This window comes from Anastrepha obliqua, chromosome 3 (genome assembly GCF_027943255.1).
Source record: "Anastrepha obliqua isolate idAnaObli1 chromosome 3, idAnaObli1_1.0, whole genome shotgun sequence".
Classification (NCBI taxonomy): domain Eukaryota; kingdom Metazoa; phylum Arthropoda; class Insecta; order Diptera; family Tephritidae; genus Anastrepha; species Anastrepha obliqua.
In genome coordinates, this window is record NC_072894.1 from 138882959 (window position 1) to 138895379 (window position 12421).

Genomic DNA, 12421 nt, shown 5'->3' on the forward strand with positions numbered 1-12421 from the left:
CAGAGATTCTATAAACCTCGAAATGCTCTGCCTCCAGCCTAGCTGCATTACTCTCAGTTGCCCTCCCTATTGGGATACCCTCTGCGGTTCATGCGATTAAAGAGATGAACTATTTTTCATCACTGATTTGCTAAGCCTAACTTGGCCGAACCGAAAAGGATTTGAAGGTTTGTACTTTGCTTTGCAAGGCAACTCAATCAGCAATTTTGCTTAATATCTTTGTGACCCTGGCCCTGTATAGTGTTGATAATGAAGCATTTAGTGAGCTCTTTAGGTGATTTACGGCATTCAATTATTGTTTTCGATTTATTAATATTATAGTTTGCGTCCAGTGCTTTTTTAACCCTGCCTTTTAAGAGAGAAGTTATGATTTTGGTATGAGTTCAATAATTATGAAAATAAAAAAATACGAAATAAATATTTCTACGGTAGAAATGACCCATGCCATGTATGTATATATGTAAAAAAATATATAAATAATTGACGCATACACTTCTGTTAGGTGTTTAGCCGAGCCCCTCCTCTTATTTTTTGATGTTGTTCCACAAATGGAGTAACCACAGTTTTATGCCAACTCCGAAAGGCAGATATTTTTTATGAGGAGGTTTTTCATGGCAAAGAAACAAAGTCATATTATTCAACTCAATAAATAAATTGTAAATTATAGCACCTACACCTGTGTTCACAATAATAGCAGCGCGACATATTGCAAAGTTTATGTTTTTGCAAATTCAAAGTTTCAAACTTTGCACAAAATTTTAAAAGTTCAAAAAAATTTTAAAAATTCAGAAAAATTTTAAATATTTTTGTCAGAATGAAAAAATGTGTATGCAGTTTTATACTCCATTGAATTTTTGTATAATGAAGTGCAAGTTTGAGGTTTTTTATTTAATTTTTTTTGATGTTACTACAAACTCAAAGTTTCAAACTTTGCACAAAATTTTAAAATTAAAAAAAAACTTTAACTTTTTAGCCCATTGAGGTAAATAAAAAATCGCGTTGATATTTTGATCATTTTTTTATTGACGGTTCCATGTACCGAATGCTCCAAGTTTTTTTTTATAGCAAAAATGCACAAAACTGCCATAAAAAAATTGTGAAAAATCAACGTGATTTTTGAACCTTTACAAACTTTTACTTTATTACACCAAAAATTTGTGTACACTTGAAATTTTTATTACAGCTCAAATTAAAAAGTTTGAAATTATGTGAAAATTTGTGCAATTTTTAAAATTTTGTACACAGTTTGAAGATTTAATTATGTGGTTTTTGTAGTAATATGAACTAGAATTTTATAAAAACAACTACAAAAAAAAATTAAAGAAAATTAAAAAAATAGTCGAAGCTTGCAATATGTTGCGCTGCTATTATTGTGAGCACAGGTGTACGTAAATAAATTTGATTTTTTGTTTTAAATAATTGCAACCAGAAACAAAAACAAATGCAACCATACACCGCTTTCATACGAATTTTACGCTTCTTATCACTTCAAAATCCTCAACCACATCCCCACAAAAATGACACCTCAGCGCCTCCTACATAGTTATCGTAAATTTGTATACTTATAAATAAATCGTATCATCAAGTGTACAAAACAAATTTCTAGCATTCCAGACAAAACATATGAAACCGTTGAGTGAGTACTCGAATTACTTAATCAATGATTAATCTTATGAGAATTTACAATTTTATGCAAAATGGTTTGAAGTCAAGTAAATGGTGATGCGTACAAATAATTCAGGTGAATGATATATGTAGAACGAAAATGAAGGCTGTGCATAAAACCAGTAACGATAAAAAATATATATATGAACAAAAAAAAAACACGTAATTAAAAAATAAATAAGAAGAAACATGTAAACAATTAATAAAATATAAAATAATAAGAAAAATATGAGACGCTTAAGAAAGTCTAATTAGGATTATGAATGCTTTGTAATTAACGAGCTCCCGTAAATAAATATGGAAAATAATTTTTGGCTGCAGCATAAAATGTGTACGTGCGACGAATAGCATAAATTCTTTCTTATTTAAACCTAAAAAAAAAATAAAAACGACCAAAATTTCACTTAACCAACGGTTGTAAGTATGACAGAGAAACCCCCGGAAATGCAATGCGGTCATACGAAATATTGAATAAAAATAAAAACAAAATTTACCATTTTGTCTTAGCAAAATACTGCGGAATAGAAGAGAGAAGCATACACTCTTACATATTCCCAAAATGAGTACTTCTAAGTAAGCACATGCGTTTAATTAATGAAAAGATATATAAATACTATATGTACATGTATGTATGTGCAAAAATTAAAAAAAAAAAAAAAAAAAACAATTTAAAAAATTAGTTGTAATAAGTAAAAATGTACCTAATAAAGCAGTAATGCAATTTTATAATTGTCCATCGCCAAATTCATTTATAAAAAATATATAAAAAAATAAACTACATTAATAAATATCTTAAAGTAAGAAATGTAATTCTCAGTTATAATACAACAAAGCCATATACATGTACATACATTCCGTGTATTTTTGATGTTTGCAATTCAAGTTGTATGCAATTTGTTATTATTGTATTGTATTGTACAATTAATAAGTCTTTGCCGTTGGTGAGTGCTTGGCCAGGTTCGTTTCTCAAGTCTTTCCTTTGTGTGAAGTGAGACTTGCGAGAGCAGCTGCATTTCATTGCATATGCGCAGGTGCATCAGTGTTCACATTTTATTGTACCGACGTTTATTTTCATTTTCTAATGATTATTAATATTAGAAGTTCTTTATATACACACATATATATGTATATACATGTATTGCGTCAGCGTTTTTTTCATGAAATTCAAAAAAATGCGAACATACATTTTTAAATATTGGCAGCAATAATGTCGAAGTTCTCAAGTTCCACTTAGTGTTGTATCAAAATAAAGCATTTATGAGTATGTTTTGTTTTCTTAAATACGGCGAATGATTTTCATAGATAACCAATATTATAAAATATGCGACTTAATCGATCTTCACGTTGAGAGACCTACATATGAACTTGTAATATTTATCACAACCAAAAACAAAAAAAAACAAAGAACAAAAAAATAACAAAACCACAAACAAAAAAGAGAAACATAATTCGCTGGGTATTTGTGTATGTACTTGCATATTGTAAAGACATTTTAATAAAAATTATTTTAAAAAGTTTCAGCTTTGTGTGGCAAATTTACTCGGCAACTATAAGCTTGAGGGGGTGAGAGAGGCATATTTTAAGTGGCATGTTTTTGGTTTTGTTTTTTAATGATACAAATAATGTTAGTTTATGCAGTGAATTTTCATTGAATAATACAACTTTGGCGCATTTTCATTTGAAATTTTTATTGCAAACTAAGAACTGAGTGAGTGAGAATGAATCTCTGGAGGTGCCTCGAAAAAAAAGTTGTTTTGCGGATTACACCATAAGTCGCAACATAATGATTACATACGCACATACTTGCCACTTACACCCTTTTTGGGTGTTTGAGCGAGCTCCTCCTCCTATTGGGGCGTGCGTCTTGATGTTGTTCCGCAAATAGTGGAGGGACCTACAGTTTTAAGCCGACTCCGAACGGCAGATATTTTTATGAGGAACTTTTTCATGGCAGAAATACACTCGGACGTTTGCAATTGCCTGCCGAGGGGCGACCGCTATTAGAAAAATGTTTTTCTTCATTTGGCGTTTCATGCACGTAGATTCGCACTTGCGAAAGGTAGTAACGCACCAACCCGTTCGGCTACGGCAGCCGCAACAGAATAATTAGAAATAAAAAATAAAATGTTTTCGGTCATTTCCATCATGTCGAAATATCGATCAAGTGGCCATCTTACTCATTCAAACTGAAAAAAGAAACGTCCACTAAGGTTTTTTTAATTTACTTTGGCAATAGGTTTAACTGGCATAGGATGTCCGTTGGCAGAATTAGGTTTTAAATTTAAAGTTTCTCCCTAACCGGTGAGCGTATAAGCGGGTAGCGAAACGCGTGAGCTTTGTTATTCGTGCAGGTTACTTTGTCACGATGGCGCAGTGGACGTATCGCTGATCGGCGCAGAGCAATTTTTATGAAGGCTGTCTCTTATCAACGCAAGAACATCCTGCCTTCAGTGCACACACATGGTTTCAGCAAGATGACGCCACGCCGCATACGACCAAAAAAACCATGACTATACACGCGATTTCTTCGCTAACACACTGTTAAGTCGTTTTGGTGACATATCTTGGCCACTCAGATCGCTCGATCTCACCCTTATGGTATTTTTTCTGTGGGGGGCGCCTCAAAAGTAAAGTCGACGAAAACCACCCAGCGACCATCTCAGCACTAAAAGCAAATATCGTTTGCTAAATTAATGGCATCCCAACATCGCTAGCCAAATGCAGCGAAAGTGGGCTTAAAAATCAATATTACGAAGACAAAGATGTTGTGCATCAACAGTGCGGGCGCGCAAACCTTTCAGATAAACGACACTACACTCGAAGTAATCGATGAGTTCTGCTATTGGGTTTGAGAATAAGTTTCCGCTCTCGCAAGTGTCGCTGCTGATACTATTTTTGTGGTCGCTCTAGTAATATACTGGTGATTTGAAGGTGTATATGTGAGGTCTGGATCGCAGTAGTTAACACTCGTTTTAAGCGTAAAGATCCCTTTTTATCTGACGTCAAAAATGTATACGTTCGTCCCGAAATAACAGCATTTGCGGGACGTCATGCTTCATTATTACTTTTTAAAGAAAAGTGCAGCACTGATCAATATTTACGGTAATGACGCTCCATCAAATACAACTTGTAAAGAGTGGTTTCGACGCTTCCAAAGTGGCAGTTTAGATGTGAGTAATAAAAATCGCGATGGAGCACCGAACGAAGACGCATATCGAGCCCTCGAACCCTTGGAGACATGTCTAAAGAGTTGGATGTTGACAGATCAACGGTCAGCAAACGTTTGCACGCGATGGGAATGGTCCAGAAAGCAGGTAACTGGGTGTCACATCAATTGAAGGAGAGGGATATCGAGAGATGTTTGGTGACGTGTGAGATGCTTCTTGAACGGCAGAAAAGAAACGGTTTTCTGCATCGCATTGTCACTGGCGATGAAAAATGGTTCTATTATGATAACCCTAAGCGTCGAAACGAAAATGTTGGAGCTTCAAACGTTATGTTGTACATCTGGTTGGATCAGAAGGGATTCATCTATTATGAACCCTCAAATCATCTGAAACCATCACGGGCGATCGTTACCGACTGCAGCTAATGCGTTTGAATCGAGCTCTCAAAGAAAAGTGGCCGGAATGGGACGGTAGACATGATATACTGATTTTGCTGCATGAAAACGCCAGGCCACACGTTGCTAAATCGGTCCAGAAATATTTAGTCGGACTGAATTGGGAAATCTTGCCTCACCCGCCGTATTCCCCAGACATTGCACCTTCGGATTACCATCTGTTCCGATCAATGCAGTCAACCCTTATTGGAGAGCGGTTCACTTCTTACGAGAGTATCGCAAACTGGCTCAATGAACGGGTCAAGTAAAAAAACTGAAATATTTCGTCAAAGGAATCCGTATGCTGCCTGAAAGATGGAGCAAAGTTGCAGCTTCCAATGGCAGATACTTTGCATAATATCTTGTATTATTTAATTGTTTAAATAATTCGTAACTTTGGCTAAGAAAGGACAGAAACTTATACCCATGCCCAATACAAAATGATTTTAAGTGACAAGTATATTTATTTTGTCCTTTACACCCTCTATTGCTTGTCTGTTTGTATATTGCTGCTGTCTAGTTTACAGGTGTCAAATATGATTCACATACAATGACATTTGCAAAAGTCATAAATCTTCCGATAGGGTGATAATAGACAATGTAGCGCACATAACTCGAAATTTTTAAGGCCGCTCGAATTTGGTATATATTTAATTCACAATTAAGGACAAAAAAGGACGTTTTCAAGTACATTTATAAGTTACTAAACCGAAAAGCGACCACAGTAGCCGAATGGCTTGGTGCGTGACTACCATTCGGAATTCAGAGAGAGAACGTCGGTTCGAATCTCGGTGAAAGATCAAAATTAAGAAAAAGTTTTTTCTAATAGCGGTCGCCCCTTGGCAGGCAATGGCAAACCTCCGAGTGTATTTTTGCCATGGAAAAGCTCCTCATAAAAAATATCTGCCGTTCGGATTCGGCTTGAAACTGTAGGTCCCTCCATTTGTGGAACTACATCAAGTCGCACACCACAAATTAGGAGGAGGAGCTCAGCCAAACACCCAAAAAGGGTGTACGCGCCAATTATATATATAAACCGAAAAGCTCAGAATTTTGAGTTTCAGTCTTAAGTCGCCTTAACAATCGATTGTTTAGGTAGGTAATTTTATCTATTAACTGCTATATTTTCAAATTTAAAGAAATGAAATTTCATAATTGAATAGAGTTTGAATTGTACTGAGTTTGAATATGTTTGTACTTGGGTTCTATTATATATATGATCCTTTAACTCCTATTGGAGCACTCTTCTTGTGCCAGGAATCTTGGTTCGTTCCACGATATTCTAACTGATTATAATTCATTAAATCTTCACTACTTACCTCTGTTTCCCTTAATAAGTTTATAACGTAAAACCGGCTGTCATGGGAATGCTTAATAAATTTGTATTATTATTCTATTAGCATACAAATGCAGAAGTGCGCCTACTTAATATTCACCTTCATGAATTACCTTTGAATGTTTCTTTGTTTTTATTATTGTTTTCTTTTGAAAAATCAATACAATACATTTATGCACGTTTTACGCTTAATTTCAATATACAAATTACTTACTAATTCATGAACGATGGTTGTCGAAATCTACGGAGATATTGTTGGAGCTATGCATACTTATGTGGACAACACTGCGTTTGAGCAAAATTATATTTTGAGAAAAAATTACGAAAAATACCGCACACGAAGATTTTGGGTTAATTTAAATGCCACAGGGGCGTGCTTATTCTCTGACTTTAGTAAACAAATTTTCGCTTAGAAATGAATACTAAAATAGTAGTAGTAATAAAAGTAAAGTATAACAAAAAACACTCAAATTTGACAATAAAAAAGTGAAAATCAACCAGTGCCATACAAATTTCGTGTATACATAAAAACTTTAAGAATATTCAAGGAACAAAACACAAAATTAAATATCTAAATCACATCTACAAAATGCGTAGTTATTTTGGCTTAAAAATAGTTTCCAGAGACTGCGCGTGACTTCTTAAATTCATTGATTCCAAGCAATTAACTTTCATTTTACAACCAACGACGCGGTAAGCTATTAATTTCCAATTAAGTTGCGCATTCAAGAACAATTTTTTGCGTTAATACTTTTAAGAAGTCCCGCTTTCAATTTACTACTGACGGCAAGTTTAACAGCAGTAATTTTAAGTAATTGTGCTATCTCAAATGGGCGTTATGTACCAGCGAAGCAGCCCACTGGTGCAGTATTGTCTATTGTATTCAAATTGTGTGATGCGGCATCGCGCATTTACAAGCTTACAAGCCTTTGTTGAAGTATACACGCTGCGGTACGTGGCCTTTAGTATTAGTCTCCATTTCAGCATACTGATCAGACTCGAGCATTTTTATCGTTGACGTCTTTAAGGAACTGCAAACGACAAATACAATTCGCATAATCTTAAATATTAGAAAATTACATACCAGTTTTGCGGAAAGAAAGCGCAGGCAGTGGGCACCATGAAAAGCAAGCTGGAAAAATATTAGAGTATATTCCGTATGTTCAAAAACTAAATAATATTGCGGTCTTACAAACAGCCGACCATCATTGTTTGGAAAGGTGCATCTATCCAACGAATGCGCCGATAAGCCGGTATTTTCTCCAAGCGCTCCATAATTAGGGGCAATATCAACATGCCTGGCGCTGCCATGGTAATACGTGAAACAATCACTTGAGTTATGCCTTTGACCGCTGCTAAACGACTACGCCCCACAATATTGCCATTCTCATCCTTCACCTCTATGCCATTGATTATTTCATTTTGACGCATAAGTGGAATGTTAACAAAATTAGCTGCTGCAACGGCAGTGAAAGGCACAAATCGCTATGGCGTTGAAAGAAACGTTAGTCAAGATAGTAAAGAAAGAGCAAATTAATTCGTACCTGGAATAGTGGACTTGCACGCTTGGACCAATAGCTCTTGCAGCCGAGTGCCGCTATCAGTGCTGAAGTAGTCGCCGACACATATGCAACGCCTAGTTGTATAACTGTAGTTGGTGAATCTGCATTACGATTTGTGTAATTGACAACGGCGTTGAATGACTGATTGATGAATTGCCAGAGCACAACGGCAGGCACCGTGCGGTAGAAGGCCAACATGCCACCGGTTATCAGCATACCGCCAGGGACCTAAATTTTAAAATGTCCAGATATGAATATGAATCGTGAGTGGAGTGGCCTTGTGTGTGGCATGCCAATAGTGGACACCAAGGTTCAATACCTACCACGGACAAACAACACCTTAAGTGTTTTTCTGTAAAATTATAGGGATGTTGTTGTTGCAGTAATACAAGCCCTGTCAGTGTAGTGTATCACCGGTCGTCTTTGTCAAACTCATCTAAAGGTAGGCCCAGGAAACATGATGTTTCGACAGGATGGATGCAGAGGGAGAGGAGTGTTAGATGAGTGTGTTTTGAGGGGCATGTGAAAAGGTGATTAGTGTCGTGCGGGGTGCCTTCACAAGCAGGACATATGTTTGGTACGTCGGGGTCAATTCTGGACAAAAATTATAGGGATCTCCAGTAGGACAACATTATGACAAATTGTTGCTACTTTGTCCAAACCTATTTAAAAAATTCACCAATTTGTTATTATAACATCTGACTTAGTGACCTAGTAAAGCCGCTCACGCGTAGAGGCAGAAAAAAAATCCATTATCAGACTCTTATCAGCGACAGAGGCGGCTCGTAAATTAGATGCAAGGGCAGCCAATACAAACTTTTTGCGTGACTAATTAGAGATAAATATTTTTGGCACCCAAAAGAAAATACGTCACACAGCTGTGGCACGAGCGCAGCGATAAACTTTAAACAGGCGAGAACCAGTCAGCCGACTATTTACAAACGACAAAACATACACACACATATACAAGCATGAATAAACATCTCTATACAAAAGCAAATGAAATAAAATTGATTGCACTTAAGCACTAAAATTAGCTAGGAAACAGATGTGAACTGAATTTACTTTACTGCAATAGTGGCACGAGACTTTTGCATTGATTGTTGCCTTTTGTACAACAACTAATCCAATTGATATAAACTAAAGAAATGCAAATTTTTAGAATAAACCTGTAGTGTGGCGTTAGAATGCAATTGTTTACTTTTTTGATATAATTTGGACCACTGACCTGGAAGCTCATACGTCCTGCAACATTTTGCAGCTCTCCCGAATCTGGATGAAAGGCGGACGTATAAAGTTTCATTGCATATTTGACTTGTTCTTGAGTAGTGTTCGCCGGCTCCTGACCCAATCGGTATTTTTCTACCAACGTTTTTGCTTCCATCAAACGTTCATTGGGTAAAATTACAGTGCGTGGATCCGTCATCCACGCAAAATAACGAAAGCGGCCGGCAAATGTACTTAGATCATATAAAGGCTCATCCACGTTGATACGTCCTGTACAAGTTCATTGAACGTCTTATACTTCGCTACTAATCGCAAGATTTTATACTCACCCACTGACAAAGCCATTTTGTTACCTTCAACAAAGTTTTCAAATGTGATGGAATCAGTCAAAATATTAATGGAATTGCGTAACCGCGACTTTTTCGTTTAAAATCGGTGATGCTGACAACGTACGAATATGAACTGAGAAATTAGAAAAAACAAAACATAAAAAGTTTGTGTGTGACGGCATATTACAGATAAAAGGCAGCTGCACTTTGATGTAAGCACTTTTGCTTTTTTTGAATTTGTGCGAATAATTTGGCATCGAGCCAAATTAACGTCTAAACATTTTTCACTAATTTTTATATGAATCTATATATCTATATCCATACGTTGGTACTTACATAAATTATTGAGTGAAATATTATTTCTCTTTTGTTAAATAACAACTCATAAAAGTTCAGCATATAATTAACACCAAATTAAAATTCCAAGTCATTCAATTCGCAGACACTGTCAAGGAATTATGAATGAGCATCCATCACATTTCGCTCGAGCAAATTATTTATTGTTTACTTTTTCTTCCACATTTATTTGTTTACAGCGCATGTCAACGACAACAGGTGATGCGAAGGCGAATTCATGCAAGGTGACTTCGGTAGTGGAGCGTTTTCTTCTTTTAAAGTTCCCTTACTCTTAGTTGCCGCATTGTTGATTTGTTTACATTTCGATTAAAATTTAAATATTATAAATTAATATTTATCAAGAATGAGGCTAGAATTTAGTATAATGCCGATCGCTTTGGAAAAAACGGTAAAAAGGGGGTGATAGAGGGGTGTATCCCCATCTTAAAACTGAAAACAGAACCTGCGGAGGCTTATAGTTTTTAAGTAATTTAATGTTAAAGTTCTATAATTTAGCGAAAAGTTGGTGTTGCCATACACCTGAAATGAAAACGAAGTTCGCACGCAGGGATGTTCAGTGGAAGGTTCATTGTAAAACTGCAGTATTTTTTGCTGTAATTTAAAGTTGAGAAATGAATTTGAAAATAAAAACATACAACTCATTTAAACTTAAAAACAATGATATTAAGCGTATCACAAAAAATAATAAAGTAATTAAAATTAAATTAAATTAATTAATACAGTATTTTTGCGTGGAACTCTTTATCGCGTAGGCGGCCTTCGGCCGCGCTTCATAAAAATAACCCTCATCAGTCCAACTCCGGCTACGCAATCCACCGTATCTTTGCGTAGAACTCCTTTTCGCGTGGGCGGCCTTCGGCCGCACTTCAAAAAAATAACCCTCATCAGTCCAACTCCGACTACGCAATCCACCGTATCTTTGCGTAGAACTCCTTTTCGCGTGGGCGGCCTTCGGCCGCACTTCAAAAAAATAACCCTCATCAGTCCAACTCCGGCTACGCAATCCACAGTATTTTTGCGTAGAACTCCTTTTTGCGTGGGCGGCCTTCGGCCGCACTTCAAAAAAGTAACCCTCATCAGTCCAACTCCGGCTACGCAATCCACAGTATTTTTGCGTAGAACTCCTTTTCGCGTGGGCGGTCTTCGGCCGCGCTTCAAAAAAATAACCCTCATCAGTCCAACTCCGGCTACGCAATCCACAGTATTTTTGCGTAGAACTTCTTTTCGCGTGGGCGGCCTTCGGCCGCGCTTCAAAAAAATAACCCTCATCAGTCCAACTCCGGCTACGCAATCCACAGTATTTTTGCGTAGAACTCCTTTTCGCGTGGGCGGCCTTCGGCCGCACTTCAAAAAAATAACCCTCATCAGTCCAACTCCGGCTACGCAATCCACAGTATTTTTGCGTAAAACTCCTTTCCGTGTTAAAACCATTGAACCCAAAATTAAAACGTCATATGCGTGTATGTAGTAAGCAGGCACAATAACCCCCATTCCCATCATTAACACTAAACTCAAGTACTTAATTTTTGTTTTCATTTGCAGGCATCCGGCAACACCATACTCTTGTAATTCCAATCTTCTTCTTGTTCGCGCTTAAAATTGGAATGTGATTGCATAGGCAAATGAATTTGCATTTAATTTTAATAGATATAATTGGAATATTAGCATAAAAATCGGTACAAACACGCGTGTGAGTGTATATTTGGTGATTTATAGTGAAATGTTAAAAAATATAGAGTGTAATGTGGCAAATTATACTGATGTTCCCAAGGGCATTTTGAATGTAAATAATTAAAAAATTATTATTTCCCGATTAATTTAAAGTTATAAAGAGTGTTCCTTAACACCTCACTAACATCTCCACCAAGTTTCATTAAAAAAAACATTATAGTTTGCCAGAAATTCCAAGATCGGCATTGTTCTAAATTCCAGCCAAGAATGATACAATACAAGCAAGAATAATAAAATACAAGAGCTGATGGCCTCTGCAGCCAATGCTCAAACATAATTTTAGTACTGGTATTCATACCAGTCACTAAATAATAATAATGATAATAATAATAAAATACAAGACAGAAGCAACAAAGTAAGCGAAAGCCAGACGAATTGAGTCCTTTCATTACTCACTCATTACTGGCGTCTTCCCAAACATCTACTACAATAGTGTCATACCAAAATGTGGAGAAACCGGCTTAGAAGTATTCAATTTACTATGCCCCTAATTAAAGTAAAGAAATATTTTCATCTAATGAGATGCTGTTAATTATATCGCCACGAATTTTTTACAATACACAAAAGAAGAGCTTGTGATTATTTCTGCACACATGTCTAAAAATATTTTTCT

The 12421-nt window shown here is 36.2% G+C and overlaps 1 protein-coding gene across 2 annotated transcripts; it reads right to left on the bottom strand.

Annotated features, from left to right (window-relative positions):
* Positions 1-6711: 6711 nt before the first annotated feature.
* LOC129241616 (sideroflexin-2) lies at positions 6712-10210 on the bottom strand. Of its 2 annotated transcripts, none has more exons than XM_054878053.1 (7): positions 10057-10210; positions 9725-9853; positions 9393-9661; positions 8147-8392; positions 7795-8087; positions 7687-7734; positions 6712-7633 (listed from the first exon to the last, which is right to left on the bottom strand). In XM_054878053.1, the coding sequence occupies exons 3-7, from the start codon at positions 9588-9590 to the stop codon at positions 7522-7524; spliced, it is 897 nt and encodes a 298-aa protein (XP_054734028.1). In that variant the 5' UTR covers positions 9591-9661; positions 9725-9853; positions 10057-10210; the 3' UTR covers positions 6712-7521. The 2 variants fall into 2 exon arrangements, with proteins under 2 accessions (XP_054734028.1, XP_054734027.1); XM_054878052.1 differs by having other exon boundaries at positions 9721-9853.
* Between the last annotated feature and the right edge of the window lie 2211 nt (positions 10211-12421).